Source organism: Arvicola amphibius, chromosome 8, assembly GCF_903992535.2.
Source record: "Arvicola amphibius chromosome 8, mArvAmp1.2, whole genome shotgun sequence".
NCBI classification, from domain to species: Eukaryota; Metazoa; Chordata; class Mammalia; order Rodentia; family Cricetidae; genus Arvicola; species Arvicola amphibius.
Window position 1 is genome coordinate 69,135,888 of NC_052054.1, and position 23,211 is coordinate 69,159,098.

General features: G+C 39.8%; 1 protein-coding gene across 2 annotated transcripts; it reads right to left on the minus strand.

The window, feature by feature from the left end:
• Nucleotides 1-617: 617 nt before the first annotated feature.
• Nucleotides 618-14,848, minus strand: Znf329 (zinc finger protein 329). Of its 2 annotated transcripts, none has more exons than XM_038338827.1 (2): nucleotides 14,814-14,848; nucleotides 618-7,520 (listed from the first exon to the last, which is right to left on the minus strand). In XM_038338827.1, exon 2 carries the CDS (start codon nucleotides 7,443-7,445, stop codon nucleotides 5,877-5,879), a length of 1,569 nt encoding a protein of 522 aa, XP_038194755.1. In that variant the 5' UTR covers nucleotides 7,446-7,520; nucleotides 14,814-14,848; the 3' UTR covers nucleotides 618-5,876. The 2 variants fall into 2 exon arrangements, with proteins under 2 accessions (XP_038194755.1, XP_038194756.1); XM_038338828.1 differs by lacking the exon at nucleotides 14,814-14,848 and adding an exon at nucleotides 14,548-14,699.
• Nucleotides 14,849-23,211: the final 8,363 nt, after the last annotated feature.

The window sequence follows — 23,211 nt, forward strand, 5'->3', positions numbered from 1 at the left end:
ATTTCATGAAATTGGACACTGCCATAAATTAATAAATTTGGATTCCCTCATTCACGATGTTACAGATCCAAAGTGTTTGCCCATATCTTCACTTGGTTTTCTCTTTGACATGTTGGATACTTTACATATTTGAATACCATTTCTATGCTGGCTCTATGACCTCCAATGGTCTTTTCTCTATTGCCTGCTTTTTCACTTACACAATATGAACTTTCTGATGCACATGAATTCTTAAATTTACTATATCCGTTTCTCTGATATTCATTTCACTTAAAAATATTTGCCAAAAAAATGCTTGATAGTCTCAACCAGAAGTTTCATCCTCTTGCTTTTCTATTTAAATAATTTGTCTAGAACAGGGGTTATTAAACTATACGCCTGGGTCTAAGCTAGTCCAGATCTTGTGTGCTTGGGCAAAGAATATGTTTTTATAGTTTTGTTTTGCATTTTGGAGACTGAGTCTTACTACACAGTCCTTGCTAACTTGAAATTTGTGACAATCTTCCAGTCACTGCGTCTGAGTGTTGAGAGTTACAGGTGAGCATCACTAGGTCTTGCTTATTTTGCTAAACAGCTTTTTAATTGTATTCCACAGTGAAAATGACAGGAAATTCAAGTTTCAGAGTCCATAAGTAAAATTTTATTGGACACATCCGCACTGGTTTGCTTACAAATCATCAATAAGCTACTTCCACATTGCAGTCACATGTGGTTGAGTAGTGCAGTACACAGTTTAAAATGCTGTTGCCCTTGCAGGAAAAAATGCTGACCTGTGGGATAAGGTATCGATTTTAACTATATAAAAAAAATTCCCAAATCACAAGATAACACTTTACACCATTAGAACAAAAAAAATAATAAATTTGGTAAGGACATGGTAAGAAGTCAGAGCAGTCATACATCACTTGTAGAAACATAAAATGGTTCAAGTGATATTTACATCAGTTCCTCAAAAGGCAAAGACCAAGCAATTCCACTAAGGATCTACCCAAGAGTACTGAAAACGTATTGGCACATGAGTTTGTATATTTGTTCAAAACAACATTATTAATAGTCAAAAAGTACAAGCTGAAATGTCCATCAATCAATACAAAGAATATGGTTTTAATCATATGGTGAAATATTTTTCAGCCACAAAAAGGATTCCTAGTACAAAGTGACCTTGAAAATAAACACTAAATGAAATGAATTAGTGACAAAGGGCCATATGTTTTATTTTTCTATGGACATGCAACGTATAGAATTCCAAATACACGCGGAAAATAGATCAGTGGTTGCCAGGGTCTTGGAGTAGAAAAATGCTAACAGGTACAGAAGTCTTTCCTGTGGTTAATGAAAAATGTACTGAAATTACAGAATGGAGGGACTGAACAGCCTCGAGAGGATACTGAGAGCCACTAGACAGAACTTGAATATTAGTTTATCAGAAATAACCATTAATGCTGAATGTCTGTGGTTATCAAGCCTAGATACAAGCATATACTTATATATTAGTTACTTTCTTCTGCTTGGACTTGATTGTTCGTAATTCTGAAAACATTTATTTTCACAAATGTTTTCTTGCAAATGAACTCTTTTTTTTTTTTGCAAAGTTTTGTTCTCTACACCTGCCTCTACAATAAACCCTCTTCTTTAAATACTGCTCATGAAGAAACTCCATCTACGGCTTAACAGCTCCTGCCTGTAACTGAAATGATGGGAGGTTTCTTCCCCAAATCCTAACCTCTTGTTGCATGACATCAGACCCCTTGCATGTCACACATGCAACTGCCTTTCACTGAGAAAGGAAGTGAATGATCAAGCCTAACTTCACAGGGCTGGAGATGTGCAATACATCCTTGGGGACAGTACCTTCAACAATTAGACAGGTTATCATAGTTGTCTTCAAAAAAAATTTTTTTTTGGGCCTGGCTACAGTATTTTAATTAATGGCTGTCTATTACATCCCTGGCCCCATTTCATATCATCCATTCTAATCACAATGGTCTCCTGGCTGTTCCTCAAATACAGTATATTCTTGCCTCTGTAAGAATATTTCTTCCCTAAGTAACTACTGGCTCCTTCCCTCATATTTGATAGGTCATTAGGAATCATCTCAGTGAGGATTTCTCTGACCTGTTTTCAAAACTGTAATCACTTCTATACAACGCATACATCCCATCGTCTTTCTCAGCTTTATTGTTCTCCCAGGCATCAACCACCACCTGATACATGATACATACCTGTTTTCCTCCCCTGCCCAATTGTAAACACCTCGTTCACCTTTCTGCTATAGTAGCAACTCTGACAGTACTGCAGGTACTCTACGCAGCTGCTGAACTAAGAGAGACATGAAGTTGGACCAGTCTAATGAACAATCTGCCAGCCACTTGAGCACTGATAACTTTAGCATCAAAATGACGTGGGTTAATGGAAACTATTAAAACAGTGGCCGTAATTATAAATGCTCCCAAAATCAGCTCTGGACATTGCATTCTTAGACTGTAGACATGCTTTATGATGCTGAAATGTACCTTCTTGGCCACCCAAGTCAGTGGGGGTGGGTGGGAGTAAACTTATGGGAAATCTACTCTTTATCTTTTCTACTCATTCACAGGATTTATTAATTTTTTAATTTATTATTTTTAATTTATTATTTTTTGTTGTTTCAGTCAGGGTCTCACTTGTAGCCTTGGCTGTCCTGGAATTCATTAGGTAGACGAGGCTGACCTCTAATTCACAAGAGATCTGCTTGTCTCTGCTCCCCAAGTGCTAGGATTAAAGGTGTGTGCCATCACACCTCATAGGATTTAATTCTCTAAACCACTACTAAAAATCAGGGCTCTTAAAATAGTGAAAGGACAGAAGCCAGAGCCAACAGAATTCTTTTTTTCCTTATTAAACTTTTTTTGTGGGTATGGAGTGGAAGGGGTTGGTTTACTAACTTGCTGGCTAAGAGAACACACACAAAACACTTCTGTCAGGCATCTAAAAGAACTAGTGAGGGACACCACCTATAGATAATACAATAAATTATCACAAACACTGTGGCTTAAAACCACACACCTCTTCTCTCCATTTAAGACTGGAATCAATTCGCTTACACTAGACTAATACGAATAGGAAGAACAGGAATAGGTCCTTCTAGGGGAGAATCCATTTTCTTGCCTCTCTGACTTTCAGAAGCTACCCACATTGTGGACATTCCAGCATTAAAGCCAGAAACGAGTAAATTAAAAGCTCATCAAAGACAGAAAAAGTAAAGTAAATGTTCATTCTTTGAAATACTCTACCTTCACTTTCTACATCTGATTCCAGCCAACGTTCGCTGCCTATTAAGGGCCTGGGTGATTAAATGGGGCTCATCTTGATAGTCCAGGGGAGTCTCCTCTCTGTCCTACTCCAAGCCACTCAGGCCTAACATCAACAGTCGCCCAGGCTGCACTAGAAATCAGCTGGAACTCTCCCAATTCAAATCTCACCTTTCCCTCTTTAGTCAGAAGTATCCATCTTCTATAGAGTAGTTATTTTCATTACAATAATTATTCTTGGTCACTTGAGAAAACTAATTTTAGAAAAGAGCAAGGGGAAACAATTCACACTTCACACAAACCCCATGTGGACTCACTCCAATTCATAGCTGACACCTCCTCCTTGGGGTGCGTGCCCTCAGGCCATAGCTGGTCTGGTGCTAATTTCCTATTCCAGAATCTAGAATGCAGACTCAAAAAGCAAGGACACTGCTAACATTAACACTGTGGCACATTCACGTTTTACTTGACAGTAACAGACACCAAGTGTCCAGCCCTTGAGTGAGTCCACTAGGAGTTTTCATGTCTTACTGAGACGTCTAACCCTATACGGCAGCAGTTCTCAACCTGTGTGTCATGACCCCTGGGGGTTAAACAGCCGAGGGGTTACCTAAGACCACTGGAAACCAGATCTTTACATTACAATTCCTAACAGTAACAAAATTATAGTTATGAAGTAGCAATGAAAATAATTTTATGGTTGGGAGTCACCACAACATGAGGAACTGCATTAAAGAGTCTCAGCAGTAGGAAGGTTGAGAACCACTGCTATATAGAGACGATCTGTAAGTTATAAATGACTGTATCTCTCATGGGAACATGAGACCAATTTTTCAAATGATGAGGTTGAAAAGTATACAAAAGAAATTATATAACTCAATCTCAGCACTCTTAATATTCTGAGATGAACTAACTGTTCCAAGGGTTATCTTTGTAAGAGTCTAACAGTGTCTTTGGCCTCTATCTACTAGGCACCAATAGCTTTTCCACCTTGTGGTGCAAGAAACCAAACCAAGGTCCTCTGCACGCATAACAAGTGCTCTTAACCACCATCTCTCCATCCCCATCGTGTGACCGTTCTTCCTGTCAAAGAAGGGCAGCCATACAGAGATGTCTGACTTCCTTATCAATCTACTCAACAGCTTTAATCATCTCAAAATAGACTTATGAGTCTCCCTCCATAGGAACCAGAAAATATAGGATCAATTCAATATTACCAGATCAGCTCACAGGACTTTGAAGCTGTCAACCAATTGTCTAGCTTTCATTTAGCCAGCAGTGCACTGAGAAAGGACATGCTAGGATTATTCCAGAATTTTCTTTAACTTTCTCCTCCCTATCCTCAGACTGATAAGCCTCTCCCTCCACAATGCCATAATCTTCATAATACAAGCTCCAGAAGAAATGATTCTAGGCTCAGGATGTGCTGATTCCAGAGAAAGTTCTGTCTATATACATCTGTAGATGCTTACAGCTTCGTGTAACCATGATCTAGCCTTTATAATGTCTAACAGTATCTCTGGCCTCTATTCACTGGTAAAGGTCCATGAAAAATACCAAATACCTTTCCTTTTAGCTTCACTTTTATATACACTATCAGTTATATAAAAATGTATAACAAGGAAAAATTATACAAATGTAGTCTCCTAAGAAAGCCATTAATTTTTTTTACATCACCCACTGCTAACCTAATATGAATACTCTTAACATGACTGTAATAATAATAAATCTATTTTATGCCTTCTTTTGTAATGATCTAAGCATTTTTAGTATTGCAACAAAACCTTTAGATTGTGCTTCAAATGACCTTAACTTTAAACAAATCAGTGTCCTAAATGATCATCAGTGGTGAAGGCGAGTGGTAACTGAAATATTACAACTCAATGTTTGCTTGTTCAACAACTAAAGCAATGGATATTATTTCTTAGAAGCAGCCCTTTCCATCTGGAGAGCACTTTAGTCTTAAAGGGGAAAACTTCATTTCAATTACAAACAACTCCTACGTCCAGTTTCAGCTCACTAAATGAGTCCTCAGTGTTCTGGCAGCACTATGAAACACAAGTGCATTCGAACAGCAAATTCAACTGTATACTGTGGCTGTCGTGGGATGTGTGCGAGATCTCTCATCACTATGCCTTTGCTGAAACAGGAAAGACAGTAAAAAAAACTCCTGACAAAAGCATTCTTCCTAATTACACTTACAAGCTTGGAGTCTACTAAGCACTTGCCTATATACAATAAGATGATACTCATTATTAAGGATGTCTCCTATTGATTACGTACTGAATGCATTCACAGGTTCTTTCCAGTTAAGGAACCTGATGTAAAGGTAGATGGGTCTCTCTAGGGAAATACCTTCCTCACTTCCAGGTGCTCTGCTTCAGTATCTGCACTACATGTTTAATAAGGCTGAATCATCCCTGAAGCCTTTTCTACACTGATTACCACTCAACCCTCTCTTCAGGAGTTTCCCTAATAACAGAATTATGGAATATTTCATACTCAAATTCTTTTGTGTTAACAAGGTAAGTCATATCTGAAGACACCTCTCCTTTGTTCATTCAAGAAAAGTTTGGCCAACATTAATTATGCTTCCACGGACTGCTCTTCAAGGTGTGTTCTCTGATGTCGGACAAGACACCAGCTTCTTCTAAATATTTTCCCACATTGAGGACACTGGCTGGGACCCTCCCTGTTATGGAGTCGCTGGTGTACTACCAAGTGAGTGTTCTGCCTGAAGGACTTTCCACACTTCAGACACTGGTATGGAGTCTCCTTAGTGTGAATTCTCTGGTGCTTGGTCAGACAGGAACTATCCCTAAAAGCTTTACCACACTGATTACACTCATAAGGCCTTTCACCAGTATGAATCCTCTGGTGCCGGATAAGTCCAGCAATATTCCTGAAGAGTTTACGACACTGGTTACAACCATAGGGCTTCTCACCAGTGTGAATTCTCTGATGCCTGATGAGGTACGCACTCTCAATGAACGTTTTCCCACACTCTTTACATTCATAGGGTTTCTCCCCAGAATGAATTTTCTGATGCACAATGAGGTGAGAATTGCGATTGAAGGATTTCCCACACTCTACACATTCAAAAGGCTTCTCTCCAGTGTGTGTCCTCTCGTGCTGAGTGAGGTATGAGCCATCTCGGAAAGCCTTTCCACATCTGCTACACTCATACGGCTTCTCGCCGGTGTGGATTCGTAGATGTACAGTAAGGTGAGAGATGTCAGTGAAGGGTTTCCCACATTCATTACACCTATACGGCTTTTCCCCTGTATGAGTTCTTTGATGCAAAATCAGGGATGAATTTCTGTTGAAAGTTTTTCCACATTCTAGACAGGCATAAGGCTTCTCACCTGTGTGAATCCTCTGGTGTTGTGTCAGAGCTGATCCATCACTAAATGCTTTCCCACATTTACTGCATTTATAGGGTTTCTCTCCTGTATGAATCCTTCTATGTACAATCAAGTTGTAGTTCTTGGAGAATGATTTTCCACAATCATCACAGGTATAAGGTTTCTCACCAGTGTGAGTTCGATGGTGTAAAACAAGAGAAGAGTTCCGTTTGAAGCATTTGCCACATTCAGTGCATTTAAAGGGTTTCTCAATGGAATGACTTCTTTTTTCATTAAGAGATGAGTTCAGGGCCAGAATGTCCCCAAAGTCCTTACCTTTGTAAAATTTTTTGCTTCTTTTCTTAATTTTTTTGTCACAAAGGGGAGTAGTAAAGTGGTTTAGAGATTTAATACTTTCTGTGTATTTATAGGGTTTGTCTTTCATTTGGTTTCTTGCAAGTTGAGTGACTTCCACGGAAGGATGGATGGCTTTTTCACAAGCATCACCATCACCAGTTTCCTTAGCTGTATAACTCTGGGGACAACTATGTAAGGTTTGATCACAATCAAAAGTTTTAACATCTGAGTTATGAACATGAAAGCCATTTGTTGTAGGAACTCTCTGAGATTCTAGAAGGGCTGGATTTGTATTCAAATGCTCCTCAACACCAAGATCATCACAATTTGCTTCCTGAACCCCTGTTTTCTCATCAATTAAAGGAGACTGCCTCATATTTCTTTCCTGGTTCTCACAGTCCCAATTGTCACCTAAAATGGGGAAGCAGAATCTCTCTCTTTTAAATCCTTCCATTTCTACCTCAAAGGAAACTTCTTCTTCTTCTTCAGAAACATTCTGAGCTATTATTCTTCAGTCTCATGTTCCATACTGAAAAGAAAGAAAAAGACACATTAAGGAAACAGATATATTTGGGAGAAAATGAAAAATGATAATGGGCTAAAGTATGTTTTACTTGTTTTCTTTTTCAAATTGATATCTGTAAAATAGGAGTTCAAATGAGTGCCAAGGCTGAAGCTAAGAGCAGGTTCAAAAGAAGTGACATTACATTGTAATACTCTCAGAGAACAGGTCAAAAGAATAACGTTTAAGGATAAATAAAACAAAAAATAATTAACTCGGTACATGGGAGAAGGGAAGCCAGACATCTCTGTTCATTCTCAAATACGATCTTGGTCACTGCCTTCTTGTCCTCTATCACCAATGCCCCTCATCAGAAGTCAACGCATATCATATGAGGAAAGAGAAAACCTAGAGTTATAAGCAGTGCTGTAAATGCCGCACTTAGAAGGTAAAGCCATAAGAATGAGGTCAGTCTACCCTATGTAACAAATACCAAATCAGCCAGAGCTATACAGTAAAGCCCTAGCTTAAATAAATAGAAGTATGATAACATAAAGCTCAGATTTGCACACATGTTCATTAAAAGCTGTAAATTAGTCAGTCACATAGCTGGATAGTTTGGTACCCACTAATAAAACATAAACCTTTCATCATGTAAATCTAATCATAGTTACCTCAGAAAATAAGAACAAGTGACTATCAATACACACCTATGAAATGATATTTTTTTCAATTTTTTATTTTATATGTATAGGTGCTTTCTATGCAAGCATATCTGTGTACCACATCCATGTCTACGGCCTGCAGAGGCCAGAAGACAATATGGGATCCCTTGGAACTGGAGTTTCATACGGTTGTAAGCCACCACGTAAGGACTGAGAATTAAGCCCAGGTCCTCTGGAAGAGCAGCTAATGCTCTTAACCACGGAACTGTCTCTCCAGCCCTCTATGGAATAATCTTAAAAGAAAAGAAGGAAAAAGAACAGTAATGGTAAAGATGAAACTTAATATGATTGGTCACGATTGTTGTTCTTTCTGGCTTGTGTCTACCCGGAGTCGGAGGAAGAAGGCCCCGGACGCTCGACCACGTCTGTGGGAGGGTTGTTTATTAAGGAAAGGGAGTGCTCCACAGTGGGGGGGGGGAGGAAAAAGGGGAGGGGGTGGAGAACCGTTGATATATAAAGGGGTTCGCGCAGGCGTGGTTGTCTGTTGCGGTGTTCCTGGGAAATGTAGTCTTCCGGTCCGGCGAGGTGAAAGTGATCCTTCTGGGAGGTGTGGTCCCGTCCCATGAGAATCACAACGATTACTTAATAGCAAAGTAGAAAGATCAAAAGAGATGGAAAGTTTCCTTCAAAGTACTAAAGGAAAACTTCCAGGTTCGCCAAGATTCAGGAGTGAGAGTAAAATAAAAACAAATTCAGAAAAGCAAAGACATTCTTCAAAAAGAGGGGGACTAAAGAAAGGAGGGACCAGAAAGAAAGAGAAATGATAAATGGATAAATCCAATGCTGAAAAGAAGAAAAAAACAAGATCAAGTGTTGGCCTGATAAAGATCACAGTACAATACAACAGTAGTAACATGCAACCAAACAGATAAGGCATCCTCAAAAGAAGAAGAAATCAATATATCCAAACAGATAAGGCATCCTCAAAAGGAAGAAGAAATCAATGTATCCAAACACAGCAAAAGGCTTATTTCCTTTGAAAATTGGAAATTCAAAAAAAACTGCTGGACAAGCCGGGCGGTGGTGGCACACACCTTTAATCCCAGCACTTGGGAGGCAGAGGCAGGCGGATCTCTGTGAGTTCGAGACCAGCCTGGTCTACAAGAGCTAGCTCCAGGACAGGCTCTAAAGCTGCAGAGAAACCCTGTCTCGAAAAAAAAAAAAAAAACTGCTGGACAAGACAAGCAGCAAAAATTTTCAGTAGCTAGCCTTATCAAACAGCTGGTTGAAAAGCCATGTACCTTGAAAGTCAAATGTTTTCTAAGGACATGTGAAACATTTGCTTAACATGACCACAAACCAGATCAAAGAACATACTGAGCAAAGGCCAGACGACAGCACAAAAGACCAGTCTACAGAATAGAGTGCAGTCAAGCTAACAACCAGACAACAGAAGAAAACCAAATACATGAAAACCATAGGTAAAACAAACCTGTATGTCTTTGAAAAAGTGTTAATGTGATAACCTATTTTTTAGTGATGGATAGATCTAAAACCTAGATAAAAATAAGAAAATACCTCTAAGTAAAAAGAATAAAAATGCTACTATCACAAAACGTGACAAATGAAGTTGCAGTCAACTTAGTTCTTGGACAGAAAGTATTATTCTTTAACACTTATAGTAAAAAAGAAGACCACAGAGCTAGGAGTGTATATTGGAAGAGTACTGACCTAGCCTGTCTAATACCCTGTGTTCCAGCCCCAGCATCAGAAACAGTAATAATGAAGAATTCCTGAATATCCTAAAGTATACTGTGTAGCAGGTTAATTAGTCATGGGGACCTCAACCTTAGCGAAGGATTTTCTCCAAGTTGTCATGACAAATAGATGGTATATACTAATACGAATAACAAAACCACATGTGCAGTGGTGGGTGTTCCTAGAATGGCTCTGTGGGCTAAAACACAATTCTCTGCTGCTCCTAAACTCATCTGGATGAGCCATAAATCCCCACTGAGTGGTGCTCCAGAAAAACATATGCACCTTGTACTTCCACTAAAAGAAAACTCAAACTTGGCCAGCATTTTTGCCACCTTACCAAAAGACTATGGAAAACATGCTTGAACATGTAAAATTTGAGGCCTTTTATGTAATCATACTTTTACCACCTACTATTAACTTGACTAAAAAAAAAGAACAAAACAGAATGCTAGTGAGTTCACTTCTCATACTATACCTCATTTATATACATCTTTATGTTCCAAAATGAAAAAGAATATCCCAAGAAATATTAGAAGACCTATAAGTAAAACTAGGGAGCTGGAGAGATGTTCAACAGCTAAGAGCACCTACTGTTTTTGAAAAGGACCCATGTACAGTTCTGAGCACCCACATGAAGGCTCAGAACTATCTCTAACTCCAGTTCCAGAGAATCAAGACCTTCTGTTCCCAGTGAGCACTGTGTACATGTGGTGCACAGTTATACACAGAGACAAAACATCCATACACATAAAATTAAAATAAAAAGTAAAAAAATTAAGGTCTGACAAGTTCTACCTAAGCTCAGTTCATGACTGTCTTGTGAATAGGGTAGGTAAGTACCTTAAGAATTTTTAATTAATTTCACCTATAACTAATACTTATTTTATCAAAGCCTAAAATACAACCAACAAAGTCAAAAGTCACCCACCAGATGAGAGACAATGTATCTAGACTATATATAGAACTCAGAAGTCAATAATAAAATGAGACAGACATGTGGTCCACACCTATAATCCACACTTGAAACCATGCCCCGCCCCTGCCCCTGAATAAATAAACAAATATGACAACCCACATTTTCTAATGAACAAAGCAGAGATCTTTCTTATCTTACTTTAGATCACTTTCTGAATTCAAATACACAACAGCCTCATGGCTCATAGTCCCAGAGTCTGGGAAGTCCAAAACCATTGTCGGGTATGGGAAAGGGGTTGCTTCCTAGCTTGCAAATGAACAATAAACAAAAGAAAAGATGCCCAATATCACTAGTCATGAGAAAAATTCAAATCAAAGCAACACGAGGTCTCATTTCATATTCACTAAGATGCTGCGATCAGTCCTGTTTCTATATAACTATTCCACAAGACAGAAAAACATACATCTATTTTTTTAAAAAAAAGTTCACAATATTATTTGTGACATCCAAAACAAAATACACTGAAGAAACAAAAACTCAGAGAGGATTACAAAACTACAAAACTGAACAAAGAACATATACATGAATTTTGAAGATGTTTCCTAAGTCAAAAAAATCAGACACAAAGGACACAGATTCTACAACTAGATCTATGGAATCTCTAAACATACAAAAAAGCTACAGGCAAAGAGATGGAGGTGAAAAAAGTGGTAGCTAATGAGTATGGGTTTTCTTTGGAGGGAAGGGAGGACTGATGAAAAGGTTCTAAAATTGCCAGGCATGGTGGCACACATCTTTAATCCCAGCAACCAGAAGGCGGAGGTGGGTGGATCTCTGTGTTCAAAGCCAGCCTGGTCTATACAGCAAATTCCAGGCCAGCTAAGATTACATAAAGACCCTGTCTCAAACAAAAACAGCAACAGAAATGCTGAACTGTATACCTTAAGAGGATAAGCTACAGGGTATGCCCACACAGACAAGTTTTGTTATGACTGTTGCCTTTTAAGTGTACTGAGTCCACGAGGATCAGATCTATTGTCCTACTCTCAGCTGGCACATTAAAAATTCGAGAAAGAAATGAGCAGTTATGAGATTGTGCTAGCTCGTGTAGAACTGCTCCTCTCCCAAGTGCTGGGATTGCAGGCAGGCATCACCATGCCTGACAAGAGTATATATTTCTTTTACTGCTTTTTCAGATGGGAAAAATAGAATTAAGTCCTAATTCATACAAATTCACACACACACACACACACACACACACACACACACACACACGTTTATAAAATGACGGAGAAAAAACTTATGGAGGAGGGATCTCCATAAACCTTGAAATGATTAAAATAAGCATGAAGGATGTAGCTCACGGACAGTGACTGCCTAGCAGATACAAGGTGATTGGTTCAAAACCACACACACACACTTAAGGTAAAACACAGACCTAAGAAAGACATAAAGCAAAATATAGAGCTAAAGAGTTATCCAAGTTACTAGCATAAAGAAGGTTCTCTGAATAATGGAGTACACAAAACATACTCCAAAAAAAACCCCTGAAATGTCTGACTATATGGAAACAAGTAATACACTATGAGTCTTGGGCTTTTGAAAATCAAAAAAGCAACAAAGAATTAAACTAGCACCCCTAAGAATGATGTACTCATAGACAGCAAGCACTTTAACCACATGATCAAAGACTGACCACTACCAACTTGACATGACTCCAAGGGCATATTTTACTCAGGTAATTATCAGCTAAACAAGAGAATTTAATGCCAGTATGAACTGAACAGAAGCACACCCTACAAGATAACCAGCTATGTCTTTTAAAAAACATCCCTGTCAAAACACTACAAACCATCATAGAGTAGAACTAGCGTCAATAATTGAAGGTAATTGAAAAGACAACTTAGAGCCAGGCAGTGGTGGTGCACAACTTTAATCCCAGCACTACAAGTTCGAGGCCAGCCTGGTCTACAAGAGCTAGTTCCAGGACAGGCTCCAAAGTTACAGAGAAACCCTGTCTCGAAAAAACAAAAAAACAAACAAACAAAAAAGAACAAAGGAAAGAAAGAAAAGACAACTTAATGCCACACATGATCCTGAAATGAAATCAAAACTATTTTAAAGCCGGGCGGTGGTGGCACACGCCTTTAATCCCAGCACTCGGGAGGCAGAGGCAGGCGGATCTCTGAGTTCGAGGCCAGCCTGGTCTACAAGAGCTAGTTCCAGGACAGGCTCTAGAAACTACAGGGAAACCCTGTCTCGAAAAACCAAAAAAAAAAAAAAAAAAAAAAACTATTTTAAAAAATAAAACATACCAAGCTCATCCCAATAAGGTTTCTTTGCAGAAAACTGTCTGGATTGGACTGAGCAGACCATATAGTCATGGCTCAAAACAAAGGAAAAAATAAACATGAATGTTTATTTACAAGAGAAGGGGAAGAGAAAGAAGACATTTTTCCTCCAAACTCAGTATGTGTCATTTTTTTATTAAGTTAAAATATTAAAAAACAAAAAAAAAAGCCAAAAAAACATATACAAGTAATTGCTATATAACGAGCAGTTAAGGGTTGTTGGCGAAGATAGAGACATTTCTTTTTCTTTTTGTGTAAGATTTATTTTTATTATGTGCATGTGTGTGTCCATATGAGTGAATGCTATTTATGTTGGATGCTCTCTTAAGCCAGAACAGTGTGTTGGGTACCTTGGAGTTGTAATTACAGGTGACTGTACGTCTCAAGACTTGGGTGTTGAAAACCAAATTCGTGTCCTCTGGAAGAGCAGTAAGTATTCTTAATCACCAAGTCTCTGTAACCCCCACGGCAAGAGTAGCATTTTTTTCAGTGGTGTAGCCACTGGAAGGTTGGTAGAATACCTATGCTCCTTTGCGCTCATGGAAGACAAAAATAAAACAAAACAGAATGCTCATATTTTAAAGAGAATCTTCACTAAAAAATTTCAATGTAATCTCACAATATCTACTATATTACTTCTAGTAATCCAGCCCCCCCACACTATATTAATATATGCCCGTATCACACCTGTCTGTGCTACACTCATTGGGTACATAAAACACAGTAGACATGTTTTTAAGAGAAAAGCTAATGTAGCAAAACGTTAGTAACTCAACAATCTGGATGGGTGGTTTAGTCACGATCTACTAAACTCTGCCAGCAACTTAGCTGTGGGTGTGAAATCTTTCAAATTACAAAAGCTGAGAGAAGGCAGAGGAAGAACAGAGGGAAGTTATTTAAGGGAGATGGACAAAAGCATGTTTTTACAGGAAAATAAAACCACTGAAAACCAAGGAAAAGATAGCAAAACAGCTAAAAAGCACGTGGGGGGCGGAGCGAGACTCCTCCCTGACTACAAACATTATATAAACACACACACACACACACACACACACACACACACACACACACGAGAGAGAGAGAGAGAGAGAGAGAGAGACAGAGATAGACAGAGAGAGACAGAGAGACACAGACTGAGAGACTTTGCAAGTATCAGTGAAGGGAAAAGGAAAACTACCTAGAAGGTTACACGGAAAGCATCCCTGCCCACTTGAGCCTAGTAGCCCACTCAGCGCGAGACCGGCAGATTCGGAGGGCCCGGGCGCCCAAAGGATCTCGGTAAAACCTCCGGAAAGGCCGGGCTCGAGACAAGGACACCATGCCCCTAAGTACCACGGAGGAAAGGGCAGGGACCACCTCACCGATAGCAGCGCGGAGGAGCGTTCACAGCAGCCAGAAAGGGACGGACCTCTCCCACGGGGGGCGTGCACACCCGCGAGGACAGCAGCATCCCGGCCACACCCTCCCGGTGAGCCCGAAATGCCCACGGCCTCCGTGAAACCCGACGCAGACGCTATGCACGCCACCCCTGCCAGCCTCCCTCCGCCCCCCCCCCCCCACTCCCACCCACACAACACTCGGCGGGGAAGATGAGCATAGAACGGTGCCGAGGCACGGAAGAACTCACTGTTGTCGGTCGGCGGCAGCCATGTTCGCGGCGACCGCGCATGCGCAGACTCCGATCTCGGAATTCGCGCGCATCCTGGAGGTTCAGCCCCCTCTGGCAGCGAGGTGATGGTTTAAGAGCTTTACTCTGTTCGCTGGTCCCTGCAGCTGACCAGACAGACTACCTGGACCTGTCACCCAAGGCATTGCAATCAGGAAGAAACGTTTCTTCGCCTTTATTTACGTAGATATAGCTAAGTCATTGAGGACTCACGGATATTTCATTTTCTACAATACAATTGAGAGGGCTGGCTCTGGATACAAGATAGTCTCTCCCAAGTTCTCCCCATGTTAAGATTTTGTTATAGAGTCTTAGTTTTATTTACTACATAACTTGACAAAAATACGCTTAAAAGGAAAATGCTAGCATTCAGCCAAATACACCTATTTTATTGACAATCATAGGAGAAAATAAGCTATTTTTCAAAATTTATGTATATGGGTGTTTTGCATGCATATATATCTGCATCTTGTGCATGCAGTGTCCCCCCCCCATAAAAAAGGGGTCAGAATTATAGATGATTGCGTCGCCATGCGGGTGCTGAGAATTGAACCCGTCTTACAGAAGAGCAGTAAGAGCTCTTAACCTCTCTCTCCAGACCCAGGCTACATCCTTAAAAACAATTTTTAAAACAGCTAAGGATTCTAGATAATTAGCAAATGTTTTTTAATCAGTAGCTAAAAATCAGTAATAACCAGTAGAAACTGTATTGAAAGGAAATAAATGTTCTTGATCTTTTATGTTAATGTACAGAATTCTGACTTTAGAAAAATTCAAAGTTGGCATGGTGGAGGGAGCATGCCTGTGATCCCAGCACTTGCCAAACAGAGAGAACTAGTTGGCCTTTAAAAAGCTAAAACCATACTTCTATAAAACACAGATAAAAAATTTAGTGAGTTATTTTAGGGTGGTGAGCTTTTGTTTGTAATTGGGTCTTGTGTCACTAAGTCTGACCTCAAATTTTAAGTGATTTTCCTACATCTTTGTCCCTAGTGCTGGAATGCACCACTGTGGTCTTTTGAATAACACTGGCCCCCATAGGCACATATATTTGAATGTCTGTTTCAGAAAGATTAGAAAGTGTGGCCTATAGGGGCCATATTATACAGGCCCATATTTCTACACTGTAAGGCAGCCCGGATTTCAGGCCACAATTTGCACCTGCCACACAGAAGGTGGTCGCCTAGCTGTCGTCATCCTAAACAAAGAATCAGAATATGCTAATGTCCTTTGCTCCTTTGTAATTTGGGAGATCACCTGGGAAAGAGTTGTTAATGTTTTACTTTTTGATTTGAGTAGTGGTTCATGTAAGGACGCTGTTGATCTTGTTGCAATGTCCACCAAAGTTTACAACAGATAAAGTAAACCCTAGGTCACAAGAGTTTCATAGTAGTTGTTTTTTTTTAAACTGTAAACAAAGTTTAGTCATGTCTGCATGGCTAATAGAAAACTGCAGGTTCATGTCTGGGAAGTTTTATGTGCTGAGGCCTTAACCATGGCTCACTCCTATTTTAGCATTCTTTTATTATTTTTTTTTTATTAAAACTTTCCGCCTCCTCCCCACCTCCCATTTCCCTCCCCCTTCCCCCACTCCACTCCCCCTCCCTCTCCAGTCCAAAGAGCAGTAAAGGGTTCCCTGGCCTGTGGGAAGTCCAAGGTCCTCCCCCCTCCATCCAGGTCTAGAAAGGTGCGCATCCAAACAGGCTAGGCCCCCCCAAAGCCAGTGCATGCAGTAGGATCAAAACCCAGTACTACTGTCTTTGGCTTCTCAGCAGCCTTCATTGTCCGCTATGTTCAGGGAGTCTGGTTTTATCCCATGCTTTTTCAGTCCCAGTCCAGCTGGCCTTGGTGAGCTCCCATTATATCAGCCCCACCATCTCAGTGGGTGAGCGCACCCCTCTCGGTCCTGACTTCCTTGCTCATGTTCTCCCTCCTGCTCCTCATTTGGATCTTAAAATGCTAATTAACCCAATCAAAAAATGGGGCACTGAACTGAACAGAGAATTCTCAATACAAGTTCAAATGGCCAAAAGACGCTTAAGGTCATGCTCAACCTCCTTAGCAATCAGGGAAATGCAAATCAAAACAACTTTGAGATACCATCTTACACCTGTCAGAATGGCTAAATCAAAAACACCAATGATAGTCTTTGCTGGAGAGGTTGTGGAGTAAGGGGTACACTCATCCATTGCTGGTGGAAATGCAAACTTGTGCAACCACTTTGGAAAGCAATGTGGCGGTTTCTCAGGAAATTCGGGATCAACCTACCCCAGGACCCAGCAATACCACTCTTGGGAATATACCCAAGAGATGCCCAATCATATTACAAAAGCATTTGTTCAACTATGTTCATAGCAGCATTATATGTAATAGCCAGAACCTGGAAACAACCTAGATGCCCTTCAATGGAAGAATGGATGAACAAAGTGTGGAATATTTTAACATTCTTATTTGAAAACACCTCTATGTAAAACAAACAATAGCCTCTACACAGGCAACTTTTACAGCAGTTGGTGACTTGTGCTGGAATTCTTAACTCTCAGTTGATGAGACTTCTCCCAGAGTGGAGAAGGCTCCTTTTCCACCACTGTCCCCTTACTATTCCTTCTTTATATTCTGCCTCAACTGGACATACTGAACTCTATGTCAACTTAAACTACATGTTCCCTAAACTATACCTGTCTTTCTCTCTTTCCATTTACATCTAAACTTCTCTCTGGAGTTGGGTTTTCTAAGAAGGTGGCTTCTAAATGGGGACGGGGGAATACAATGGCCCATGACTCATTCTTCTATTTAAACAAGTATCCAAGTGAACCTAGGAAAAGTATTTAATGTAGGGAACCATGACAAGAACTATTTTCTTTTCTTCATAAACTAAGCAGAAGGGGAAAAAAACTTATGAATTTCCCAGAATCATACTTTAGATATGTGTTCTCCTTTGAGAGAGGTTTCCTTTCTGTGCCACATCTTAGACTTGACTGAATTGCACACACTTCAAAGAGCTGGGCCAGAACAAAGAGGGAAGATAGGTTGTTGCTTCCACTGATAAGGAAGGTGCCTATATCAGGCACGTGGGAAGACCCAGAAGAATAAATAGCTATTTGTGTGCAGCTGCCAGACTCACTGGCCTGACATTTACCATGATCCAGTCAATAAGGGTGTGCAGTGTTGTGGACATTAAAAAACAAGGATCCAGCAACCAGCAAAGAAATTAACCAAGCAGGCTGGGCAGTGGTGGCACATGGCTTTAATCCTAGCACTTGGGAGGCAGAGGCAGGTGGATCTCAGTGAGTCTAAGGTCAGCCTGCCCTACCAAGCAAGTTCCAGAATAGCCAGGACTGCTACACAGAGAAACCTTGTTTGGGGGGGAGCCAGCCATCATAAGCCACCACCAAGGAAGACCAACTGCTGTAAGAGATAACGAATGCCCTTAATCCAAATCAAATGAGCAAACCCAGGAACTGCAGTTAGAACAGAAAGCTTTTGTAACTGAACAGCTTGAATCTCAAATTTGTAAGCAGACAATTCAAACAAAAGCTTCTGAAGGCTGGATGGTGAAGTGAAAGAAAAAATATCAAATTCAAAAGCAAAGCTTTAAATATTCTTTCTAGGGAAGGTGGAAAATTTCAAAGTATTAAATAGGGCATGATAGTATATAGTCTCAGCACTTGGGCGATGAAGGCAGGAGAATTAGAAGTTCAAGGGACATCATGGCCTACAATACAGAAGACCTGACTTAATAAAACAAAATAAGTTAATTCGTGAGACACTGGAACCTTCACAAGGAAAACAAACAAAAAGCTGGACATTTGGGGGCATTTCTGTAACCTCAGCACTCAGGATGTGGATGCAGAACAATCAGGAGTTTAAAGTCTGGACTATAGGACATCCTGTACAACAAAAAGAACAACAAAAAAAAAACAGAACAAAACAAAATAGCTAAAATAATATAGTGTTGAGATCATAAAGGTCCTTCTACTCACAGAGAAGCACTAAGAGAACCAGGAATATTAATCACACAAGGGTGTCTCCTCAATAGCCGGGATAAAAACCAAATATCTGTATTGCATCCTGAAAGCTGAGAGTGGAGGTTATTAATGATCTGGTGACTGTTTTGTTACCTGATGGAGAAAGACCTCACCCTAATTCCCCAGAATGATTATCCCAGACTCTAACCTCCCTAGATCATTACCCATCCTTAGGGAAGATGTCATGTGTACTTTTATGGTCTACTGACCTCTATGATATCAGACAGAGACCATATTAGATTCTAGCCTTTTAGCTATAGAATATACCCTCATGGTCACATGTACTTTGTAAAAGAGTCTCTATGTAATTACACCTTAAGCTTTATTGTGCCCCTGGAACTGAACTGATTGGACTAACTTGTTTGGAAACCTTTTTCCCAAACTGCACTGTGTTTTAAATAAGCTGACAATGAAGATGATGAAGTGTCTGCCTAATTAGTCTGTCTCCCCAAAGTCTGACCCAGGTTGACAAAAGTCAATCTGAATCAGGTTTTCATTCTTGTCTTCTATTGGGTTTGCTTCCCTGCCTGGATAACTGCAGGGAGCCCCTCAATATAGATTTGATTCGAAATTGAAATAACAAACAGAAATTAATATAGTAGAAACAAATCCAAACAGGCTTATCTTTGACTACCAACCAAACGCAAAATGTACAAATCAATAATGTTGAAAAACAGATTTTTTTAAGTGCTTCCAATGCATATTGGAGTTGTTTTATTAACATGTTAGGGATTGAATCTAGGGCCTTGAACATGCTTGGCAGTCACTTTGCCATTGAAATACACCCAATGCTGAGCTTTGTGTTTTAATATGTTAACATCATAGAATATATGTTTCTATCAGTTTGATGTATTTTCACCAATTTGCATATTGGAAAATGCATATTGTACCATTTCACCATATTGCAGAAATAGCCCACTGTGGGCTGGAGAGATGGCTCAGAGGTTAAGAGCATTGCCAGCTCTTCCAAAGGTCCTGAGTTCAATTCCCAGCAACCACATGGTGGCTCACATCTGTAATGGGGTCTGGTGCCCTCTTCTGGCCTTCAGGCTTACACACAGACAGAATGTTGTATACATAATAAATAAATAAATATTTTTTTAAAAAAAGAAATAGCCCACTGTATCCATGTTTGCAAACCCTGAAGACATTTCTTTTAAAAAGCAGGAAGTCATATAATATACTCATATACTTCAAATATATTAAACATATTCTCAGAAGTACCATAGATGTCATAAAAAGTACACTAAGTGTAAACAGAAGAATTGTATGTGCCTAGCGTTGAATGATAAAAGTACAAAGAAAACAGACACACGATAAAAGACATTAACATGTAACAGGACAGAGCTTCAACAAATGGAGACTGGAATGGACTGAAAGGCTCTGAATAGTCAAATCAAAGGAGAAAGCAGAACAGTTACTAAATATATGAAATACTGATTAGGCTGTTTTATAGAGAAGAAAATGATAATTTAAGCAACAAAAATAAGGCAAGAAAAATGGCCCAGCAAATAGTGCACAGGCCATGCAAGTCTGGTGGCTTGAGGTCATTCCCCAGAATACATGTAAAAGCAGGAGAAAATTGACTCCATAAAATTGTACTGACTTCCACAAAAATGTATACCAACAATAAATAAAATCAAATTAAAAAAATAAAATAACAAAAATAAATACTTTGAGCTATCAGACTGGCAAAATTAAAAGAGCTACCAATCTTCCATGGCTACTCACGGGAAACTGAATTGGTACTGGTCATCTCAGAAAATAACCTGGCAACATTTTTAAAAGCTAGGGGCCACCAGATGGGTCAGCAGGTAAGAGCACTTCTTGCTCTACTAGGAGACCCAACTTAGGTTCCCAGCACCCACATCTCATAACTACCTGTAACTCCAGCTCCAGAGGATCTGATATTATATTCTGGTCTCTTCTACCACCTGGACTTACATACATGTACCCATACAAAGATACATACAACCTCACAAAAATGATGGAGGACTCCCATTGGCTAATAAAGAAACTGCCTGGCCCATTTGATAGACCGCCCCTTAGGTGGGTGGAGTAGACAGAACAGGAAGAGGAAGTGAGATAGAAGGATCAGTAAGATGCCACGCCTCTCCTAAGTTAGGCAGACTGCTGTGCCTCTGCTCAGAGAGATGCCAGATGCGATGAAGCTCCAGCCCAAGATGGACGTACGCTAGAAACTTCCCGGTAAGACACCGCTCATGGTGTTACATATATTATTAGATATGGGTTAGTCAAGATGTGAATAAGAGGCTGAAAATAATGGGCCAGGCAGTGTTTAAAAGAATACAGTTTGTGTGTTGTTATTTCGGGGCATAAGCTAGCCAGTGGCCGGGAGCCGGGCAGGACGAAAAGCAGGCCTGCCCGCAGCTCTCACTACACAAAAAAGTTAATCATACACATCCTTTTCCAAGACCCTCCACTTGTAAAAGTTAATTCACTGGAAGTATAAACATTCAAGATTCTATCAGAACCCTACTTTGGGGTGGGGGGGGTGACAACCTAGGCACTATACACTATTCAACTTTCAGAATCTTACAGTAGAAAAAAAGAATGTGATATACTGAATTTTATTTTATGCAGAATTATTATTTACTATTTATACTGCAAGAGAATAGGGAGCCGGGTGGTGGTGGCACACGCCTTTAATCCCAGCACTCGGGAGGCAGAGGCAGGTGGATCTCTGTGAGTACGAGGCCAGTCTGGTCTACAAGAGCTAGTTCCAGGACAGGCTCTAAAATAAAAAAGCTGCAGAGAAACCCTGTCTCGAAAAACCAAAAAAAAAAAAAAAAAGAAAGAGAGAGAGAGAGATAATAGGGAATACTGGATTACTACTAATATATTAAATTTTTAAAAAATGAGTTACAGATTGAACTTCTGATCTTCCTGCTTCTCCCTCCTGTGTGTTGGAATTATAGATATGCACCACCACAACAGCTATTTTTTTCTTGGTGTCTTTTTGTTTTTTAGAAATCATGTAAATTAAATATATGCACCAAAAATTTTTTTGATGGAAAACAAACCTCAGTACATGCAGGATAATTCCTGGAGGAGCACATTTAAATGTAAGAATATGGTAATGGCTATACAGAGCTCATACCATCTTTGACTCAACAGTGTCTAGTGACAGACACTAGAGTCATTCCAAGAGTAAAAACAAAAAAAAAAAAATCTCTTCATGAAGTATACTTTGACATTAGAGAAGTCATACTGGATAGCATTCATATAATGTAAAAACATTTTTACACAAGGCACGGCTGTTTGGACCTGTGAGGAAACTCTCGGGAGTCAGACTTTCTAAGTGTGCTAAGTGTAGAAGAGTCTTTCCCAGGAAAAGATTCCTTTCAGTACATTTCAACAGTCATAGAAGACAAAGGCTCCAAGTGGATACATTGTTCTTCTCTAGCATCATGAAATATATACTGGGGAGGGACACTGAAGGAGGCAGTCATTGGTCATTGTGGAAAAAGGCTTTAGACAACACTCAGCTTTTAGGAGGCAACATCAGAGAACTCATACTGAGAGAACCATGTTGTGTAATCAATGAACATAAGCTTCTTGGTATTCTTGCTTCTTGCTCTGGGTATTCAATGTAGGAGGATTCATACTGGGAAACTCTATAAGTAAAGTTGATTTTGCTATCTTTTAACTGAAGCTTTAATTTTCTGAGACAAGGTTCCACATATCCCAAGCTAACATCAAACTCACTATGCAGCAGGGAATGACTTCGAAGTGTTCACCCTCATGTCTCACCCTCCTGCCTGCACTTTCTGAGTGCTGGGATTAAAGATACACCTTTAAAGACACAGTTTTTATTTTAAACCAGGAAATTTGTTAGAGAAACTCATCAGACATGATCAACATGGAAGTAGAGTCAAAATTCCATTTTATTTGCCATTAGAGATTTTTGTAGAAGGAGGCCGCTTGTTTCTTTCCACCTGTCCAGACTCAAAATAACGACTCAGAAACTATATTATTTAAACCACTGCTTGGCCAATCATTTAAGTATATTGTTAGATAACTCTTATATATCTTTGGTTAACCCATTTTTATTATTTTATATTTTACCATGAGGCTCATGGCCTACCAGCTGGCAGCTCGCATCTTTCCCCTCTGGCTGCTCCATGGCGGCTCTTTGATTCTGCTTACTCTCGATAGATAGATAGATAGATAGATAGATAGATAGATAGACAGACAGACAGACAGACAGACAGACAGACAGGTATCATTTAGCCTGGCTATATTTTGTTAAGCCATTTGCCGAAATCAGCTTCTTTATTAACCAATAAAAGCAACAAATATACAGAAGG

Coding starts and splice junctions, on each gene's coding strand:
- Znf329 (XM_038338827.1), bottom strand. CDS start 7,445: ATGGAAGGATTTAAAAGAGAGAGATTCTGCTTCCCCATTTTAGGTGAC.